This window comes from Dermacentor albipictus, chromosome 3 (assembly GCF_038994185.2).
Source record: "Dermacentor albipictus isolate Rhodes 1998 colony chromosome 3, USDA_Dalb.pri_finalv2, whole genome shotgun sequence".
Taxonomy (NCBI): domain Eukaryota; kingdom Metazoa; phylum Arthropoda; class Arachnida; order Ixodida; family Ixodidae; genus Dermacentor; species Dermacentor albipictus.
In genome coordinates, this window is record NC_091823.1 from 192178182 (window position 1) to 192201419 (window position 23238).

Consider the following 23238-nt stretch of genomic DNA (forward strand, 5'->3'; position numbering starts at 1 on the left):
GACCGAATGTTTCTCTTGCGACGTCAGAATTGCTGTCGTAACGTGAGAGTCGCTGTCACGATAGAAAGCTGTTGTTCTGACTTCAGAGCTCTTGTTGTCGCGACAGAACGTTTCTGTTGCGACATCAGAATTTCTGTCGTAGCGTGAGGAATGTCTGTCAATTACAGAAACATCAGGAACTTCTCTCGTACAACAGAAATTTCTGTAGTTGCAACAGGAATTGCTGTTGTCTTTTTCAACTGGGCCCTACAGAAGCTTGTCACATCGCATAATTTCAGTGCCCCTCTGTTGTTATCATTGGGTATATGTTGCGACGATAGGTTTCCGTCGTACAACAACAGTTCTCTGTAGTACAACAGAAGTTTGTCGCGTTACTTCAGGAACACTTCTGTTATGACAATTGGGGGCCTGCTGCAATGATAGGTTTCCGTAGTATTTCAACAGCTCTCTGTAGCACTACAGCAGTTTCTCGGGTTACTTCAGGAACATTTATGTTGGGCCAACAGGGTGCCTGTCGTGATGACAAAGTTTTCTATAGCACTGCAAAAACGTGTTGTAGAGCTTCAGCTTTCTGTGGTAACAACAGACATACGACAGAGTGTACTTCTGTACTCACAACAAGAAATGTCTGTTGTACATCAGAAAAGTCTGTAGCTCCATCAGGAATCTGTAGTTACTACAGAAAAATCCTGTTGTACAACACAATTTCTGTATTACTGAAGGCAACCTCTGTTGTCATTTTCAACTGGGTTTGATGGACAGACCACGTGGGAACAGGCAATCGACCGTTGATTACTGTTTGACGAGAGAAGTAATTTATGATAAGTTTGTAGAAATGGTCATTGGAACGAAATAGCATAGCAGGATAAAGAGCGACCATGAACACACGATTTTGAAAAAAATGGGATATGTACTTGGAACAGAGAGCAAGGAGCCAAGAATAGCCAGTTCAAGTTTGAACGCTGAAAAAATAACTAATATAGTCACAAAAGTCGAGGAAAAACCTGGCAAATGGAAGAATAATAATAATATTTGGACTTTTACGTGCCAAAACCACTTTCTGATTATGAGGCACGCCGTAGTGGAGGACTCCGGAAATTTTGACCACCTGGGGTTCTTTAACGTGCACCTAAATCTAAGCACATGGGTGTTTTCGCATTTCGCCCCCATCGAAATGCGGCCGCCGTGGCCGGGATTCGATCCCGCGACCTCGTGCTCAGCAGCCCAACACCATAGTCACTGAGCAACCACGGCGGGTGGCAAATGGAAGAGAAAAGAGTGAGAATATAGGGAGATTCTAAGTGTATTTATGCCGGAAAGGCAGAAACAGAAGCAACATGCTCGTTGGAAAGGAACATGCTCGTTGCTTTCTTACTAATCGATTCCAGTCGCCTTCTCTTTCTCATCGTCATTAACGACCTTCCTAACGGCATATCATCCAATATCCGACTTTTTGCAGATGACTGCGTAATCTACCGTCGCATTACAGACCCAGCCGACCATGCAACGCTCCAAAAAGACCTACATTCATTAGAAACCTGGTGTTACAACTCGTTAATGAAACTTGACATCTCCAAATGTAAAGTATCCCGTAAACACTCTAAATGAATCACTCGCACTTTTTAAACTCGACAGCCCTATCCACCGTTGAGTCGTATCGTTATCTCGGTATTACAATTAATAGCAAGTTGACCTGGTCCAACCATATAACAAGATTTGCTACCAACACTAATAAATCACTTGGTTACGCCAGACGTACCCTTGCACTGTGCCCCTCATCCACAAGCAAACTAGCTTATGAAACTTTTATTCGAAGTAAACTTGAATACGCCTCAGCGTTTTGGAGCCCGCACCAAGCTTACTTAATTAATATGTTACAATCAATACTAAATCGTGCCGCTAGATTCATCACTTCGAGGTACAGCCGTGAAGAAAGTGTCGGTGCGATTAAATCATCTCTAGGACTCGAACCACTGGTGCTGCGTCGGAAAATTGCGAAACTGTGCCTTTTCCAGCGACTTTATTATAACTTCCTTGAACTGCATGGAAGGCTACCAATCCCACCAACCCGTGCATCTCGTCACCTTTTTAACTCTTGCATTATCCAGCGCTTGCATGGTTGAACATTTTCCTTTAATCAATCGTTTTTGCCTAGCGCCATTATAGATTGGAACAATTTACCAGATAGAGTTGTCAATGAGCGTAGCCCCATTATCTTCAAGCAGCTGCTTACTGATTACCTTAAACCCTAACCTTATGATGACCGTACTGTGCCTTCATTCTTTTGCGATTGCCCTCTCACATTGTGACCGTATCTTTGTTTCTATCCCTATCTGCTGTAACCCCCCCCCCCCCCCTTATGTAACACCCTGACAGGGGTCCTTAAGGAAAAATAGATGATGATGATGATCATGATCATGATGACGATGATGAAAAGAGAAACCGAAAAGGTGATGGAACAGGGAAAAACGAGATGCGATCGCTTAACGATAGAAAGCATCCCGAGAGCGCAGACAGGCAAAAAGGCGCAGTTGTCGTATCAAGGAGTATGCAGCAAATGGGAAATTTACCGGGAGAAATGTCTGGTTGAAATACTGGTTCAAGCAAAGGTAAAATGTGAAAGTGAACGTTGGTAGTCAGAAATACGTGAGAAAGAGAATGCCGCACCTAGAATACTTTGGCACCACATCAGCTCATTAGGCAGGAAATGTGGAATAATAAAAGAACATATCCTAGACAAAGATGGAAACAAACTGCAAAACTGGAAGGAGACGTGGCATCAAACTACACTCGAAAAATAACAGTCGAATATTTCCAAGGCATTGGCGATGTTTTATGTGAGCACAAAAACAGCATGGAAGGCAGTCTGAAGGAAAAGGACCTGGTGCTGACGAAGTTCAACCGGAAGGAAGCCGAACGGAAAACTCCAGCCCCAAACAGGGCTGGAAGGGGTTCCCGTTAGGCTGACTAATTACTACAAAAAAATATAAGGAAGCTCAGCTGAAAGCAGTAGATAAAAACTTCAAAAGATAGACGAATACTAGACTATTGGCAACAAAGTTGAATGAATTAAATTTATAAGGCTAAGGGCAGAAAAGATATGTCTCACTCGTCTAGACCATTGACCATTACATCGGCAACATACAGGTTAGCAATCCAGGCAAATAAATTAAAGCTGCAAACGTGCTCTTAGAGTCAGAGCATATTGGGAGAACTTCAGAATGGCTTTAGAGGCTTCAGGAACATAACTTGTTTGTGCTTACTCAGGCTACTGAAATATTCAGAAAACAAATCAGACAGCTATACATGGATTTTTTATACGTTACTCGAGTCCTTGGCAACATAAACCGCTGCATTTGTGGGCTATTACGGAAAGGGAAGGCATAGCCAGCCACAATAATAATAATAATAATAATAATAATAATAATAATAATAATAATAATAATAATAATAATAATAATCAACCTATTTATGTTCAGTGCAGGACGAACGCACTCTCCCTGCGATCTCCCTGGTATCTCTCCCTGCGTTCTTTAATTACCCTTGTCCTGCGCCAACCGATTCCTACTAGCACTCGCGAATTTCCTAATTTCGTCGCACCATCTGGTATTCTGCCGTCCTCTACTGCGCTTTTCTTCTCTTGGTACCTATTCTGTCACACTGATGGTCCAACGGCTATCTAATCTGCGTATTACATGGCCCGCCCAGCTCAATTTTTTTCTCTTGATGTCAATTTCAATATCGTCTATGCCCGTTTGCTCCCTGATCCAAACAGCTCTCTTTCTGTCATTTAACGTTATGCCTAGCAATCTTTGTTCCATCACTATTTGCGCGGTTCTTAACTTATTCTGAAGCTTCTTTATCATTCTCCAAGCCTCTGCCCCATATATCAGCACTGGTAAAGTGCACTGGTTATACGCCTTCCGTTTCAATGCTAATGGTAAGCTGTCAGTCAGGAGCTGACAATCTCTGGCGTAGGTGATCCAACCCATTTTTATTCTTCTGTGAATTTCCTTCGCATGGTCAGGGTTCCCTGTGGTTAGCTGACCTAGGCAAACGTTTTCCTCCACACTTTCTAGAGGCTGACTTGCTACCTTGAACTCTTGTTCCCCTTCCAGGTTATTTATCATTATCTTTGTCTTCTGCGTATTAATCTTCAGCCTCACTCTTAGACTCTCCCTGTTAATGTCCTCAATCATTTGTTGCAACTCATTCGCAGTGTTGCTGAACAGATCAATGTCATCGGCCAACTGAAGGTTGCACAGGTGTTCGCCATCGATCCTTACTCCTAAACCTTCCCGGTTGAATAGCTTTAAGATTTCTTCTAAGCACGCAGTGAATAGCATTGGAGAGATTGTGTCTCTTTGTCTGACCCCTTTCTTTATAGGTATCTTTCTATTTTTCTTGTCTAGAATTAAGGCGGCTGTGGAATCTGTGTAGATATTTTGCAAGGTATTTACGTAAGCGTTCTGGTACTCCTTGATAACCCATTGCCTCTATGACTGCTGGTATCTCTACTGAATCAAATGTTTTTTCGTAATCTATGAAAGCCATATAGAGAGGCTCATTGTACTCTGCGGATTTCTCGATAACCTGGTTAATGACATGGATGTAATCCATTGTAGAGTAACCTTTCCTGAAGCCAGCCTGCTCCCTTGGTTGACTTAATTCCAATGGTGCCCTCATTCTATTGGAGAATATTTTGGTAAATATTTTAATAAATACTGGGAGTAAGCTAATGAGCCTATGATTTTTAAGTTCTTTAATGTCGCCCTTTTTGTGGATTAGTATGTTAGCATTATTCCAGTTTTCTAGGACCCTTGCAGTCGATAGACACTTCTTATAGAGAGCCGCCAGTTTTCCTAGCATTAGGTCTCCTCCATCTTTTAATAAATCGACTGTTATTCCATCCTCTCCTGCCGCTTTTGCCCGTTTCATGCCTTGCAAGTCCTTTCTGAGCTCATCTCTAGTTATAGGAGGAGTTTCTCTATACTGTTCATTATTGTTTGGAATAGAGTGCTCCTGAGTTCTTTGGGTACTGTAAACGTCACTATAGAATTCTTCCGCTGCTTTTATTATACCTTAGAGATTGCTAATGATATTACCCTACTTTCAGCGCATACATCTTGGCTTGCCATATGCCAAGTTTTCTTCTCACTGATTTCAGGCTGCGCCCATTTTTAACAGCTTCTTCGGTCTTTCTCGCGTTATAATTTCTAATATCACTTATTTTCGCCTTGTTGATCAGTTTTGACAGTTCCGCGAATTCTATCTTATCTCTTAAGTTCGTCATTTTCATTCTTTTTCATTTCTTTATTAGGTCCCTTGTTACGTGAGAGAGCTTGCTTACTGGTTGCCTTGGTGCCTTGCCTCCCACTTCAATTGCTGCCTCTGAAGCCGGGCTCATTACGGTTTCATTCATTGTCTATATGTCATCATCATCATCTCTCTGTTCTAAGGCAGCATATTTGTTTGCAAGTACCAGCCTAAACTTGTCTGCTTTTACCCTTACTGCCTCTAAGTTGACCCTGTGTTTTCTTGACCAATTTTTTTTATTATTTATTCCGTACTGCCAGCCTGCTTTGAGGCCCTAGGCAGGAGTGGGACATACATATAGGCTTTAAGAGTCAATAACATGTGAAACACGAGAAAGAAAAAAAAGAGAAAAAAAAGTGGAAACAAACAAAGCGTCATCTTGGTACAATGCAAAAGAAAGAAACAACAATAAAAAGGAAGGAAGATATCAAAGAATTCTGCAATACAGCACATGTTTACACAATGGCTTATACACACACACACACACACACAAAGAAATTGACGGTGCCCTTAACATGATATAATCTATAGTGTATCGATTAGGATAGAAATGGTGGGAAACGTTTCGGTTCATAGATTAACGAGTGCGTGCACGAAGGAAGATATGGTGGAGCTTTGAAGAACGTTTTCAGGCAGGGCGTTCCATTCATGGATGGTTCGGGGGAAAAAGGACGGGTTAAATAATGTGGTATGGTGCGAATACTCGTCTAACCTGAATGAATGTGATGAACGCGTTGGGCGCCGGCTACAAGGAGTAATAAACAATTTTAGAGCGCAGCTCTTTGGCGTCCGTTCCTGGGTTTCGCGTCGTCGTCGGCGTCGTCGTCGTCGTCGGCGTCGGCGTTGTCGGCGTTGTCGTCGGCCTCGTAACCAGCTCGCCTCCGCCGCCGCGCTCCGCCGCCGCGCATGCGCCGCTGCTCCGCCGCCGCGCATGCGCGCTGTCGGCTCTCCGGGCGAGGGAGGATGATGGAAGGGAGGAGGAGAGACTGTGGAGGAGGGCTGGCTACACAAATGGCTCTTTGGAGTCCGTTCCTGGGTTTCGCGTTGTCGTCGGCCTCATAACCAGCTCCGCCCCCCTTTCATCCCCCCAGCGCTAGCAGCGACCGACTGATACCGCTTTCGTGAGTCCGCTACCGCACTCACGAAAGACGTCGTGCACTTCCTGCAACTCGCATTAACCGTCCATCGATCCACACCGATGTTAGTAGTGGGGGACTTTAATGTTGACATAAAGACAAACAGCAATTTCCTAACACTTATGCGGGAGAACATCCCGTTCCTCTCGCTCGTAACGCGTCCCACGGCTGTGACAACCTCGCGAGGCACTTGTATAGATCTCGTCTTTGAGAATCAAGCATTGGTGTACCAAGTCGAACATATATCAGTCTATTTCTCCGACCACAAAGCTTCCTTCATGACTGTCAAGAACTGTTAATGGAGTCTTTGTTAAAGGAATACGTGTGAAAAATAAAACAAAAATTCTGTGATAGCGCATACATGTGTTGCTCGATTTCTTTGTCTCAATCTATCGAAAAGGTGAAACAGCTTATTTGCTGCGCTCAAATTTCGCATTAGGAAGTAACGTAATCGTCGGTAATTTTTTTTATCTAGTTTTACATGTTCCCGATGAATGAAATATAACATTTTCAGCCTGTCTCGATACCGTCTTGCCTCTAGGGTTTCCAGGTTCGCCTGCTGGAAAAGAGTGCTAGCTGATGTATCACGGCGGCAGGAATTGAAAATAAACCTGACTGATTTCTGCTGTATCATTTCAATGATATTTATGCTTGCTTGGGTGTAAGGATCCCAGACAGGAGTAGCGTACTCTAACAATGCTCTGATGAAAGTCTTGTATGCTAATAATTTTATATAACATGTAGATTTAGCCAAGGTCCTCCTCAGGTATCCGAGCTTATTCATGGCTTTATTTTTAATGTGAGCTACATGACTATTCCACCTAAGGTCCGACGTAATTACTAAACCAAGGTATTTATATTCTGTAACAGAGGATAAGTTACGGCCATTAATGCTGTACACAAAGGGTAACGGCTTCTTTTTGCGTGTAATGATCATTGATACTGTTTTTGTTAGGTTAATGTTCATTTGCCACTATAAGCACCAAGTCGCTATTGCTGATAAAGATGAATTTAGGATCGTCTGATCTGCCTCGCTTTGAATTTCATGACAAAGTACGCAGTCATCTGCAAACAGTCGAATTTTAACTGGTACATTATTCACTATATCATTGATAAAACTAGAAAGAACAGAGGGCCCAAGACTGATCCCTGTGGGATTCCAGACCTCTGTTCAAATTGAGGTGAATCCTGGCCCTCACTAACCTATGATCCCTACAATTTACCCTATCTATCACATTTACATGCTCCACTCTGTTGGGATCAGCAGAAAGTATAAAATCAATTTCATTTCTTGTTTCACCAGTAGGGCTTTTCCAGGTAGATTTTCTGTTGCTACGATTCCTGATAAAGGTGCTCATTATTCTCAGCTTATTTGTTTCTGCGAATTTCGCCAGCATCTCTCCTATAGCATTTCTAGAATCGACACCATAGTTGTCAATTGCCTCTTCATCCGCCTGCTTTTTCACCACTTTTGCATTGAAGTCCCCAATAACTACTGTATACGGCGCTTTCGCTTTTCTCATCGCTACTTCAACATCTTCATAACACTGATCTACTTCCTCATCGTCGTGACTGCATATTAGAGCGTAGGTCTGTACTACCTTTAATCTATACTTCTCATTTAGTTTGATTACGACTAATGCTACCCTTTCGTTGGTGCTGTATAATTCGTCAATGTTGCCCGCTATGTGCCGTTATATACGGACCCTTTTCCCGGCATCACTCGAGTTCACCAGAATACATCGAATCGCCATCACACCCAATTAAGGTGCGCAGAAGCACGTCTAACACGTTCCCGGACCTGTCAGACAAGTTGGCGAACCCCCCCCCCCCGCGAGGCGCCGCACGTCCAGGCCATTTGGTGGCCCCCACCTTCTGTGCCGCACGTGGAGCTTTTGTCCCACTGCTTGACTCTTCCCGAAAGTGCAACGGGAGCCTGGCACGGTTACAGGTAATCTGGGTCACGAGCGAAGTTGTTTAACAGCTCTGAAAGGTCGCTTGAAAGGAACCCGTCTCCTCGTCGCTGAACGCTTGCGAACCCGGAGGCAAAACCATGGCAAGTGATCCCTCAGACAGTGGAGCCCATGAAGCGACCCCCTGATCCGAATATGACTGCACTCGCACGGGTGCCTACCATTGGAGGGAAATGATGACACCTGAGTGGGCTCGACGATTGGTCGAAAATGACGACACCTGAGCGGCCTCGACGATCGGTCGAAAATGACGTGACGACGAGACACCAAAGGTGTTAAAAGCCAGAGACAGGGAACGGAAAAAAGCATTCCTTCGTTCATTCATCTCTTTCTGGCTTCTTGCCACGGGCCGCAGCGTCCAACATGCTGCCCGCCATCAATGACTTTATTGCTGTTAGTTTCTTTGTATTCTTACTGTAAATAATGTAAATAAACCTCCAGTTTTTATCTCGAAATCCTCCTCAACGTCAGCCAAGTCCCGCAGTCAAAGGCAAGATACAATAACTGGTGAACAGCGGTGGGATTGTCCTCCAGGTCCAATAGTCCTTATGGATTATGAATCCTACCCCGTATTGCGTCTTATCCGCGATGCCGCTATAGCAGATGACATGGCCCTTATTCAGCAATGTGTAAGCCTCACCAGTTGTTCTAATCTCTCTAACGCCGATAATATCCCAAACAATGTCTTACAGTTCTTCGAAGAGTCCTGCGAAGCTAACCTCACTCGAGAAGGTTCTGGTGTTAAACGTAGCAAGGGTTTGTTTCCATTGGTGGCCTGTCCGGACCGAGAGATTGTTATCACCCTCTGCGTCGTGCAAGTCTGACCGCCGCCTTGGTCAGGTGCTCCGCAGCAGCTGGCGACTGAAGGCCATTGATTAAATGAAGACAGGGAGGTTGTGGCTGAATACTGCACCAGGGAGACCAATTCCTGTTCTGGTGACGGAGTGTCTTTGTTCAAGCTTAGTGGGCCTTCCTAGTTTGGTTGTACCTGGATTAGTATAGCTCCACTCACTCTCGGCATCTTTCGCCGGTGTCAGTGGCCACTCCAAGCCTGCGGATATAGGCAGCGACCGTATACAGCTGTTGAGGGAGAAAGTTACATAGAAAATACAGTTTGCGTTGAACAGGAAGGGATTAAAAGTGAGCAGCAGCTTGATAACAAAGGACTGAGGCAGAGGATCCCTTTATCCACACTGCTGTTTACGATGCACGAGGTGAGCATGGAAAGCATGCTAGAAGGAAGTAATGTTGGTTTAATCTTTCATATAAACAGGTGGGTACAGTTGTAGAGCAGCCGCTTCGAGATTTGTTTTATGCGGATGACATTGTGTTGCTAACAAACAAGGAAAGTGATATGCATTGTCTGGCTAATACGTGGCGACAGGGAGGTGAAAATGTAGGTTTTAAATTTTGCGTTGAAAGCTTAGGTGTCATTGATAATATTTGAAAGCAGTGGACAGTGTCAATACCGAACCAGGAAATACCTCCGGTGAAATAATATAAACACCTTGTTATATGGATAAACGAAGGCAATGGATATAAGGAAACAGGAAAAAGAACGGCCAAGTGGAAGAGAAATGCTGTAACAATGAAACACAGAGCGCAATGGGATACAAAGAGTACAAGGTGCTCCAGGATATAAGTCAAGGTGTAATAGTTCATGGACTTGTGTTTGGAAGGGCGCTTGTTTGCCTGAAGTTAGGGGCACAATCAGGACTCAATGGAAACCAAGGGTCAGTAGGACGCCTCGCATTCGGTGCTCACGGAAAGGCTACAAATGAAGCTGTGAAGGGTATTTAAATCAGGGAATTTAAATCAGCATTTATCAGGGAAGCTCAGAGTAAAATTGATCATGAAGAACGACTCACGAATATGTAAGACCGTAAATTGGCTGGGAGTGTGTTCAGATGTTTGTAATTTAAAAGCGTTGATTAACAATGGAGGCAAAGCACTACTAAGCTTACCAGTAAATACGCGACCAATATAGTACACTGGAGCAAATGACGTCAAGCAAAAAGTCACAGAGGCTGAGATAATCTCATGGGTAGCAGCAACGGAAAAGGAACCTGCCATAAGTACTTACTTAAGAGGAAAAAACGAAATCAGGAAAGATGCATTTTATGAAAACTCAAAGGGAAGCTCTTTACTCTTCGAAGCGAGATCAGGGTGCTTTAGAACAATTGCTTATAAAGCGAGATATAAGAAGAGAGAAGAAGCATGCGTTTGTTGCGGTAGAGCTAGGAAAATGATGGAGCATGTTTTATTAGAATCTCAAGCCCAGCTGTTGATTTAGGCACCTCTTGCCTCCTTGAAGCGCTTGGGTTCAGCGAGCGCATGGGGAAAGTAAACATGTCCGCAACAAAGATTAGTGAAAGGCGATAGGAAGATTGGTAGAAGAAAAATAGGGAAACGACAAACAGCAGAGGCTTACGAAAACAAAGTTGGTATTAGCGATTTAGAAAGTCTGGTGGTGAAAATTTTTCGAGGGTTTTATTTTGTTAAAGATAGGTTGGATATTAGGCAGTACAGTAGCAAGAGCTTGTTGGCGCAGCGAACCACTCCGTTCCACAGGGAACGCTCATCCATTCGTACATCCCAGCCATTATCCACAGGGGCGCACGCCCCGTAGTGCGCGCGCATTCATGCAGAATGCAGACCCGGTGCTCGTTTGTGGATACCAACTCAAACACGCCAAGCGGGACTGAGGGAAAAACTACTGCGATGTTATTTCTCACCACACAAAATCCTCAGGCGCATTATGGCACTCTATTACGAGTTCATGCCGGAGGGCATTACGCAATCACAGCGTCGCTGTGCGCGATCTGAAGTCCACCATGCGGTGCCTCATTCAACGCGCTAGTGAACTTTGGGATATTATGTTCCTTGATGCTGAATTACTTTTCCTTGCTTTTGGTTTTCGATTCTGTGTGGTCTTTGTAGCATGCGGAGGGTGCTTTTTGGAAAGGGGGCTAGTGACGCGTGTACTTGTTTAGCCTTTTTCCAGTGACTGCTTTTCAAATGTTAACCGCTGGATGAAGATGCGTCTGTATGTATCTGAACATTCTTGATTGTTCTAGCCGAGTCTATCTGTTGCGTGTGTTGTCGCGAAACCTTTTGTAATCAGATTGCATGCGTGGCAAGAATGGTGTTGTACATTAGAGAACTTGAACTACATGAATTCACCTGAGTTGAATGCTGTTGCCGATTATGCAGAAAGAGATGGCGCAGAAATACTCCTCTCTTTTTCAGCTTGTCAGATGGCAAATCAGAAACATGGGCACAGACAGAGCAAGCGATTATTTCATTGTGCTTGAAAGACTCAGGAACACTCGTTGACAGTTGAAGCATAGAAGAGCACGCAGAATTGGTCGTTAAGTCGACAAGAATCGTCCTATAATTGTGAAATAGTATCACATTAAAAATAAGGACATCATTTTCGCATTAGGAAGAAACTGAAAGATACGCACAGTTCCTCATGATTTGTCGGCGTCTGTTCGACTTGGCCGCGGCAAGCCTATACAATTCGCGAAGCAGAAAAAATCCGCCTCCGTTCCAACCGGCGAACAGGAATACTGGAACGGGAAAATAGGGTTTATTTTTCCTACCTTCCAATAATCTGGTTTCTCACAAGTTGATAAGGACTGTTCGAAAATGTGGCGCAGGATGAAGCTGGAAATGTTGCCAGCGTTTTTCAGAATTTTTGTGGTAATGCCATCTGCACCGGAACTAGTTGATATGTTAGGTTTGTTAATAGTGATAAAGCTTCTTGAGATGTAAGGAGTATTGGTGCCAGGTATTATCAGTTTACTTCAGGAGGCTGTGGCCTATTAGAACGGTCTTTGTTAGTGAAAACAGCTGTAAAGTAGTCATTGAGCATGGTTGAAGAGCTCTCAGGTCCAACCGGGTTCCCACTGTCCTCTAAGGATGCTATGTCATCACGGGTGTTCGGAGGAGCAATTCGCCTAAAGTTTCCCGAGGTTGCTTTCAGTAAAATCAGGCAGGTTATGGGAATAGTCCATGTTTAGCATCATGAAGGGCGTTACAGTACTGCCTCTCTAAGTCTTTTTGTATTCTCACTGATGCTTCGGTGCCAGCAGGCTTCGCGATTTCAAAAAGGCCCTTCTTGTTCTCTAGTGTTAGAATAGCAGCGACTAGCGTGCAGAGGACGACACAGTAAAATGCAGACACACAAGAACAACATGAGCGCTAACTTCCAATCCTCCATTGTAGCTATTCATTGCTATTCAAGTCATGCACCAACAATCCCGAAAAACCACGCTGCTGAATTAGTGTTAGAAGTCTCCTGTGTAACAAGGGCTTTCCCATGTTAATGCGCAGGGAAATGCGCGGTGTATGAGTGCCAGTTTGTTGCAACAATTTTTCTTTGAGCCCAGTTATCATTTCTTGGCCTAAATGCAATGTTCCTTATAAAGGATTCGGAAATTGTTCGCCAGCCGTCACTGATGGCGTCGAAGTTAGCTGAATTCAATATACTGTGGAATCTAATCCCGTATGGTCGATGGTACGTTGATTGTGAATTGTTGCAGGCGGTAGTCACTAGATCAATTTATGCTGGTTATACGGCTCGCCGTGTCTGGAGCAGATGACAGAACTAAATCTAATATGTTTGAATCTCGAGTAGCTGTGCCTTCCAACTGAACCAAGGAGAAATTAACTATGGTGGTAATACAATCACGCAACGTTCGTGAACAAGAAAGCAATTAATTTAGGGAAAAATGAGATATTCACCGAATCGTTGCAACTGCTACAAAGGCTCTGCTACAAAGGCTCTGCTACAATGAAGCTCTGGTGAGCTCAGATGTTGGAGCGGCTGCTCCGGTAAGGCGGTGGTGTCGAGTTCGAGTCCCGGATCAGGACGAATTTTTCTTCAGCTGCGAGGCTTTTCTTTTGAAGTACCTGTATGGGTTTCCTTTGTAGCAATTGGTACGATCGGGTAGATGCTTCTTCCCTTAAATAATAGTTTCTCTCCTCCTTGCGGGGTTCCGCACAACTATTACGTCAACCAAGAAAGCAAGTGAAGCCAGTCAATGCTGGGGTAGTAGAAGTCGCCGAAGAGATGCGTATCAGCTTTCGGGAACATCTGATTTCTAAAATTTTATCGTGGAAGTTAATAGCAAATGTATCTTGGCGGTGAGGCGGTTGGTAGCATACGTCAAATAAGGTCTTTGACGTTTTATACGTAACTCAGACTCATAGTATTTCTATCGAAGTAGGGGCGTGTATTATAAAGGATACAATGTGTTTTCTTATAGCGATAAGAATGCCTCCTCCCCGCCGATCGTTCCTGTCTATTCTGAAGATTCTAAAGTTGTCGTCGTCGGGCAGGTACTCTCCATCAGCAATTTCGAAATGTAACCACGTTTCTGGCAGTAACATGATATCGCAATCGCTGTTTTCGAGATGAGCAGAGTTATTTCTGGGCAAATGCGCTAGGTATGTTTGTGACGGATAAGGATAGGACCGAGTGTACGTGGCTGCTGTGAGTCAAGGAGAATTGATTAGTGACCCCACCACTCGATTCTTTACGCGCTAACTATTGTGAGCACTGCGTGACAGTGTCGATTGTCGTATCGTACGCAGACATAGATTTATCTATCTGCAGTTTACCAACGTTTACATGAATGACATAATTCTTGTTTACGCATAAGTTAATATTTTTTTCCGTGCAGGCGTTGTTTCAATGAAAAAATCGTCCAGCATTCTGAACTGTGTGCCTTTTAGTTTGTAGCCCTTGTGTAGAATCTGTTGTTTGCATTTAAGAAAACGTAAATTTTGATATGTTTGGTCGCCATTTGTCGGTACGGTATTTTCTTAAGTGGTGAGCTCGCTCTACTTGGGCAGGATGAATTACTATGCCAAGGTGTTCCGAGCGCAGCTCAAGTACTTTGTTTTCAGCGCTTGACCGTGTATCTGATAGGTTGTCTGGTATGCCAAAAAAAGAGTGAATTGTTTCTTCGCATGCGCTTTTCTGCATTTTCGCAACGAGATTCATTTTTTTTTCGTTTCTCAGGAACACCTCCTAAAATTGACCCACTGGAGTAATCTGAGGCTGGAGGCTGTATGCTTTTCAGTTCAATCATATATGCCATAACGCTATGCATTCTGGTGAATAGCTCTTTTAATATTGTGTCCACAGACGCCTGCCAATGCTTAGGAATACGATGTTCAATAGATGGCGCCCCAAGCGGATGTGCTTCCCCTTGCCACCACTTGCTGCCTCTGCAACAAAGATAAAAGGTGAAAGTGAACGTTGGTAGTCAGAAATACGTGAGAAAAAGAGGGCTGTATCTAGAACATTTAGAAACCACATAAAATTATTAGGCAGGAATTCAACAACCACACAACATATCCTAGAAGAAGATGGAAACAAACTGGAACTGGAAGCGGCAATAAATTACATCCGAAAAATGACAGCCGAATCTATTCAAGGCAATGACGAGGTTGTATTTGAAGAAAAAAAGAGCATGAAAGAGAACCAGGTGGAAAAGGAGCTGGCGCTGACAAATTTCATCTGGAAGAAAGCCGAAGAGAAAATTCCTAATCGATACGCCACAGGGCTAGACGAGGTTCCCTTTAGGCTGAATAATGAACTAGGACCAAAAAGCAAGGAATCTCTCGTGAAAGCAGTGGAAAATTTTAAAAGACCAGTACCAGAGATTTGGCGACAAAGTCGAATGAGTTAAATTTATAAAGTTAAGCGGAAGAAATAGAGAATTCACTCGTATAGACCGTTGACCATTACATCGGCAATATACAGGCTAGCAATGTAGGCAACCAAATTAAAGCTGCAAGCATTGGCAGAGAACAAAGGCATTTTGGAAGAACTTCAGAATGACTTCAGAATAGGTAGGCATTTGGATGATAACTTATTCGTTCTTACTCAGTGTATTGAAACGTCAAGAGTAGAAATCATATGAGGCCTTTTAAGACATTACAGGAACGTATGACAACGCACACCGCGACATTTTACAGGATGTCCTGGAGAGGGAAGGCTTAGGTGCCGATTGTCTCGAATTTTTGAGAGAGATTTGCATAGAAAATACAGTTTACGTTGAATGCGAAGTGATTAGGAGCGAAGAGAAAGTTGATATCAACAAGGGAGCGAGGCAGGTGTGCGCTTTATCTCCAATGCTGTTCGAGATGTACATGGTGAGGATGGAGAGAGCGCTAGAAGGATGTTATATCGGGTTTAATCTATTATACAAACATGTGGGTACAGTAGTAGATAGCAGTTCCAGGTTTAATTTGTGCCGTTGACATTGTGTTGCTACCTAACAAGCAAAATTATTTGCAGCGTCTGGCTAATATCTGTGGACAGGAAGGCAAGAATTTAGGTTTGAAATTTAGTGGTAGAAAATAAGGTGTTATGGTATTCAATGAAAACAGTGAACAGACAGTGGTAATGCAGGGCCAGGAAATACCGCGGGCAAGAGAATGAATGAATAGAATTTATTGATAGGAAAGACAGAGAGGTCGACCTGAGCTAGTGCGCTCTAGTCTGCTACTCTGTACTGGGGAAGAGAAAATAATTACCTTATTATATGGATAAACAAAGACAATATTATATGGAAACGCAGGAAAAATAATAACAGTGAAGGGTAAGGGAACAGGCAGCCGTAATGAAGCACAGACCGATATAGGGATAGAATAGGTACGAGGTGCTCCGAGGTATGCGGAAAGCTGTAGTGGTTCCGGGAATTCCTTTTGGAAATGTGTTTGTTTGCTTTAAATCAGGGGTAAAATCAGTACTCGATAGGAACCGAAGGTACGTGGGAGGCCTCGCATTGGGCGCTCACGCGAAGACTACAAATGAAGGTGTGCAGGGTGATTTGGGCTGGACTAGTTTGAAGTGAGGGAAGCTCACCGTAAAATTGGTTATGAAGAACGACTGTTGAATATGAAAGAAAGTAAATGGGCTGGGAGATTGTTTAGGTATCTGTACAGGAAAACATTTATTCACAGTGGAGGAAAAGAACTAGGAAGCGTACCAGCAAGTATGCGGCCTTTAAGGTGGGCAACAGAGCAACAAAGAAGGTCAAGCGGAAAGTCAGAGAAGCTGAAATAATCTCATGGGTGGCGGAATGGAAAATAAACCTGCCATGAGTAACTACTTAAGAGGACAAAACGAAATTAGGTAAGAAACAATTCGTGATAACTCAAATGAAGCTAATTACTTTTAGAAACGAGATCGGGATGCCGTAGAACACGCACCTATAAAGCGAGATATATTATGGAAGAAGAAGCATGTGCTTGCTGCGGTAAGGCTAGGGAAACGATGAAACATGTTTTATTAGAACGTGAATACATCTGCCCAGCCGTCGATTTAGGCACCACTGGCCTCTTTGAAGCCTTTGGGTTCAGCGAAAGCAGTGGAAAAGTAAACATGTCCGCAATAGAGATTTGTAAGAGGCGATTGGAAGATTCGTGGAAGAAAATTAGGGAAACGACAAAGACGCGGAAACGTACAAAAGCAAAGTTCACAGTAGGGGTTAAGAAAATTTGGTTGTGGGAGTTCATAGTGTTTTTTTTTTATCCTAGGCAGGACATTAGGCAGTATAATAGCAAGAGCTTGGTGGTGCAACCCACCGTCCCGTTCCAAAGGCGACGCTCAGAATTAGGGAAACGACAAAGACGCGGAAACGTACAAAAGCAAAGTTCACAGTAGGGGTTAAGAAAATTTGGTTGTGGGAGTTCATAGTGTTTTTTTTTATCCTAGGTAGGACATTAGGCAGTATAATAGCAAGAGCTTGGTGGTGCAACCCACCGTCCCGTTCCAAAGGCGACGCTCAGAACATTCATTCATCCGTTCAGGTTTGCGCCGCTGCCGACCGCTAAACCTACATCCGAACTTTTTTGGACCACATCGATGTCGGAAAGTCTGCTCCTGGCCAGCCGCCGCACTTGGTTTTGCCTCGCTAATCACTGGTAGCGCACCCACCCCCAACAGCCATGGAGGTGCAGGGCGAAGACCTCGACCCGACAACGTTCAGACCCAGTGAGTGGACCACGATACTCCGCGCGTACAAGGGAGGCAAACCAAGCCCGGAAGCGCTGGTTGTGCCCCCTCATGCAGCCCCTGTTCGAGACAAGCCTGCCGCGCCCGCCGTCGGTGCTCCGGCCGACACTGCCCCTGCGACCTTCAAGCCGACATACCGTGCTCAACAACAACAGCTGCGCGTGACGCACGCAATCGCATTGCGAAGTAAGCAACTTGCTTCACTCCCTCCCGGCACTATAAGGGTAGTCTTCCGACCAAGAGGAGGCCTCGCTTTGAACGGAGCCATGGCGCAGCCACTCATGAAAGCTCTGCGAGTCACCGCCGCTGACCGGGACCTAGGAGAGTTTCACCTCCGGATTCACCCGACGAATAACACCTTCACGGTCGCTACACCTCACGAGTCAACGGCCCTTCACCTCGTCCAACTCAAGGAAGTGGTCCTTCAAGAAACCAGTTACCCCATCGCCGCCTACATCGCACCGCCGCCCGCTGCTGCGCGCGGAGTCATCTCGCAAGCCTACTGGGCGGAAACACCCGAAGAGATGCTACAAGACCTCCAGACTCGCAACCCGGAAGCTGATATCATCGCAGCCCGCAGAATGGGTAGGACCCTCTCCATATTGATCACATTTGCGCATGGCCCAGTCCCTCACACCATACGCTACATGAGTGTAGTGCATAGATGCACGACGTACAAGGGAAGTCCAGACGCGTGCACAAACTGTCGTCGACCGGGCCACAGACACGACGTGTGCCCCCACCCCAAGAGTGGTCTCTGCCCGCGGTGCGGGGACAAGCATGAGCCGCAAGATGTTCCCTCCTGCATCCCGATCTGCATTCTCTGTGGGGGGCAGCACCTCACGGGCACCGGCTCGTGCAAGGCAAGAAATTCCGCCACCAAACGACATAGCCCACCGCCCCAGAAGTCGAAGTTCCCTACCAAGAAGGACTTTCCCCCGCTTAACACGACCCTCCCGTCTACCTCTACATGGGCTTCCAAGGTTGCCAAGACGAATATCATGACCTCCCAGGACTCGGACGTGAAGGCTCTGCGGGATGAGGTAAGGCAGCTCAAGGCAGCCGTCTCTACCTCCACCCCTGCTCTACCCCCCACTCCACCATCCCCATCTTCCTCATCCAACCCGTCCGACCAACCTCCTCAGAAAAAGAGGAGGCCTGATGAGAGCCCAGTCCAACCTATAGACCTGGAAGCCAAATTTCAGGACCTCGCCCAAAACCTAGAATCCAAGTTCACAGAGCGCATTACTGCGCAGGTCACTGCACAGTGCCAGACTATGATTGAAGCTACCATTACCGGTATAATAGATAGGGTCATATCTAGCATCATGGCCAAGGTTGAGGAGCGTTTAGCTAACCTTATATCTGGACTCTCAGCGGCCTCTCCTCCCGCAGTCCCACCTTCTGCACTCCTCCTTCGCCCCGCCACCCTTCAACATGGCTCCTCCGAGGTGCCATAATTCCTTACAAATTATTCAATGGAATTGCAGGGGCTTTCGGCGAAAGCGCGACCCTCTGCAGCAGATTATCGCCAACTCTTTGTCCCCACCAGACATTATCGCTATCCAGGATGCCAATGTTTGCAGGCAACTGCCAGGATACGCTGTTATCCCCTCTGACTCCACTGATCTTCCTCGGGTGGTTACATACGTCTGTAACACCTTGCATTACGCGGAGCACGACGTTAGCTCCCCTATTGCTCACACCTTCATCGAAATTTTACCCCCCACTCCTGCACAATCTCCCCTGTTCATGCTTAACTGCTATCTTCTCCCACGACAGCCGATTCACCTACTTGTTCCACTCCTCAAATCCGTAACCCAAATGGCCGGATCAAACCCCCTACTGATTGCCGGTGACTTTAACTGCGCTCACGTGGACTGGGGCTATCGACGCACCAACCACAGAGGCACAGTTTTATACAATAATACGCTATTACTTCACCTGACCATCTTTAATGATTTTAGCCTACCTACGCGGGTAGGTAACAGTGTTACTGCCGATACTAGCCCAGACCTCACGCTTGGTAGAAACTTGGCTCACCTACAGTGGGAAAGAACGCAAGCCACACTAGGCAGCGACCACCACCTGATTCGCATAGCGGTGAACTATCGCCGACCTCAGCGCAAATTTACCGCTAGGCACACTAATTGGGATCAGCTCCGTAAATTTAGGCAAGCGCAGCCAGCACAGGGCCCCTTCGACCTAGACACCTGGACTACTCAGTTACAGAAAGACATTCGCCAACATACCCAAACGCTCGATACTACCCCAGACACCCCCGTTATCGACAGTAAGCTCGCCCACCTTCTTGAAGCTCAAGAGAACATAACGCGAAGGTGGAGAACTCAAAAGCACAACAGGAAACTAAAACTCAAACTCACCCAGCTTCAATCCCAAATAGAACACCATAGTGCCACTCTTTGCAAAGCTAACTGGGCTCAGGTTTGTGACGGCCTCCGAGGCAATCTCTCCACAACCCGCGCTTGGCACCTGTTACGCCATATGCTCGATCCCACGCAATCTAAAACACAGACGCGTCTTAGCATTCGCCGCCTCACTCATAATCATCGGCAGGACACCGACGCCTTCCTCGCGCAGGTGAAACGCACCTATACCACCCCAGGTCCTCCTTGCAAACATCCCGAGTACACGGGCTCACCCCAACCACAGCTTGACGCTCCTATTACAGAATCTGAATTTCGTGCAGCCCTATTGAAATTGCGCAATACCACACCCGGGGAAGATCAAATTACGAATGCTGCCATCCGAAATCTTGATGATGCCTCCATATCTCACCTCGTTACCTACTTTAACGAGTGCTGGGAGGCAGGTACCCTCCCTGCCTCCTGGAAGCATGGAAAAATTATATTTATCCCAAAACCCCACAAGCCCATCACCCTCGAGAACATCTGCCCCATTTCTCTTACATCTTGTCTCGGCAAGACCTTTGAGCACATAATCCTCGCCCGACTGACAACGTACATGGAAGAAAATCACTTTTTCCCCCACAGTATGGTCGGCTTTCGCGCACATCTATCTGCGCAGGATGCCCTCCTTCAAATTACGCACGATGTGCTTGATGATACCATCCCCCATCTTACTAAAGCCATCCTGGCGGTTGACCTCATTAAGGCATTTGACAGAATTCGACACGCCGCCATCTTACGGGAACTGCAAGAACTACAGGTAGGCCCTAAGACCTACAACTACGTTCGCGCCTTCCTCTCTGGCCGCACTGCCTCCTTGCACATTGATCAGCTCAGCACACCCTCTTATACGCTCGGTGAATTTGGAACCCCGCAAGGCGCGGTCCTCTCCCCCCTTTTATTCAACATTGCTCTCATCCCTTTAGCCCAGAAGCTCAATCTCATCCCACACCTAAAACATACTCTGTACGCTGATGATATTACCGCATGGACCACTCATGGCTCAGACGGGGAAATTGAGGAAACTCTACAATTAGCAGTCGACACGATCTCCGCTCACGTATCATCTATCGGACTCGAATGTTCCCCCTCTAAGTCCGCGCTCCTCCTAATTAGACCAAAATCTGCCGCCAACTCACCCATCCAAATCACTTTACAAGGATCCCCTATCCCCATCACTCCCACCCTGCGCATCCTTGGTCTCTACCTGCAGGATTCCGGACGCAATGACCATACCCTTAAAACACTCAAGGCCTCCACGCAATCAGTGTTGCAGCTTCTACGCCGCGTATCTTCCCTGCACAAGGGTTTAGACGAAGCAGACAACATGAAAGTTGTTCATGCTTTTACGCTTAGCCGCATTCTGTACGCCACTCCATATCTCAAGCTGAACTGCACGGAAACCGAGCGCGTGAACGCCATGATCCGCCTTGCAACTAAGGCAGCCCTCAACCTGCCTCGCAGTACTAGCACAGCCAAACTCCTTGCACTAGGCATGCATAACACGCTTCCTGAACTAGTTGAGGCACACCTTCAGACGCAGTATCTAAGACTTGCCGCGAGCGCCACTGGCCGCCATATCCTCGCCTCCCTTCGCATCAACATACCCGCTAATCAGTCAACCCTTATGGCCATTCCTCGACACATTCATACACCCCTTGTAGTGAAACCCCTTCCTCGAAACGTCCATCCCCAATATCACATCTCTCGACGCATAGCTCGCGCAAATGCCCTCCACAAGTATTACGGACAGGTCGAGAAAGCCATCTGGGTGGACGCCGCATGTACAACGCATGAAGCTGTAGCAGTTGCTTACAACCCAACCTTACCCCGACCCCTAACTCACCATCTTCCCTCGGGCTCTACATCTGAGGAAGCAGAGGAGACCGCCATCGCCTTAGCCCTTGCCCTTTCGGATGCTGAATACATCTTTAGCGATTCAAAGACTGCTTTGTCCAACTTTGCCAGAGGCAGAATTCACAACCCTGCCTGGAACTTGTTGAACATCCCCACCCAGAATTTACCACGTAGGGTTGAGCTCCGGTGGGTGCCGGCTCACTCTGGGAACCCCGGAAACGAGGCTGCCGATAAATTGGCCCGAGGTTTAATTTGCCGGGCTCAGGACAGCCTCGATCCGGGTTTCTCGAGGGAGCGGGTACACAGCTTTGCGGAGCTCACGCAAATACCCCGTTTGGACCGTCGGTCTTACCCTCCTCCCCACTCCTCCCTGACGCACTCCCAACAGATCCTCTGGAGACGCCTCCAGACCCGCTCTCTCCCATCCCCTCAGCTGCTATCCCACTACTGTGGCACCTCCCCTACATGCTCCCTATGCGGAGACCCTCACGCCACACTCTCCCACATCCTTTTTGGCTGCCCTGCCGATCCTCCCCCGCAGGGACAGCCCGCCATCTCAAGCTGGGAGGACTGGGAGGTCCTGCTCTCGTCTACGGACCCGACATCGCAGGTTACTGCGGTGGCTCGGGCTGCCGACGTCATGAGCAAAAGGAGCATGAACGTTTCGACGTAGTGCGGGACCGTGCGGTGGTCCAGGGACCCAGAAGAGTCCAAACTCACATGCTATGAATAAAGTTTTTCTGTCTGTCTGTCATCCGTTCATCCATCCACCCATCTTGCAGGCAAACGCCAGGCGCTTGCGTGTTCCCCTTCATAAAGGACCACCACCGACGTCACGCGCGCATGCCCCTGCACGGAAGTGCTTCATATATCCTCATTCTCATTGGCCCTCCGCCAAGCGCAAGTGCTTTTTCAACCTGACTGAATTTCACAAATCTAAAGTGTAATATGAAGTGTAATCTGAAGACGTTGTCACTTGAAACGTGGCGTCACGCGATGACGTCTTCGTCAAGTGATGATGTAACCTGATGAAGTCATATGAATCCTTTTGGTGAAGCAGCACACTGTGGCCTTCCCCATTCTTTGCACTACCTCTGGCACGGGCCCCCTCTTTCGCGTGAGCTCCGCGTACGCCGACGCAAGAAAGAAAGTACCAACTATAGGCAAATAGATTGGCTGTAAAACACTAATTTGGAACTGCGATATGACCAGTTTTAATTGGTGATGACTGTTACTTATAGGACCCTAACTCTGATGCTGTTCTGCGATCGCGAAGACAGTTGCAGACATTCCATCTTCCCTGATTCTATGCGTGTCAATTGCACTAGCTCGACCCCTCTGTCGGTTCTGACCAATTTATTACCTTATTTTGAAACTGTCGCACTATCTGTAACACACGTGACGCACTCGCTAGTTTTATCGCTATTGCAAAGACATATGTTGTCATAGGTACGGGATCATGTCTTCACAATGCTGTGAATAGCGCAGAA

The 23238-nt window shown here is 46.2% G+C and overlaps 2 protein-coding genes across 2 annotated transcripts in view; both read left to right on the forward strand.

Moving 5' to 3' along the window:
- The window catches only part of LOC135908708 (uncharacterized), an 834911-nt gene that overhangs the window by 637201 nt on the left and 174472 nt on the right, over positions 1-23238 (forward strand). The gene's annotated exons all lie outside the window — the stretch shown is intronic.
- LOC139057062 (uncharacterized) lies at positions 17273-22497 on the forward strand. The gene is made up of 2 exons (XM_070534851.1): positions 17273-18505; positions 22290-22497. The coding sequence occupies exons 1-2, from the start codon at positions 17396-17398 to the stop codon at positions 22419-22421; spliced, it is 1242 nt and encodes a 413-aa protein (XP_070390952.1). The 5' UTR covers positions 17273-17395; the 3' UTR covers positions 22422-22497.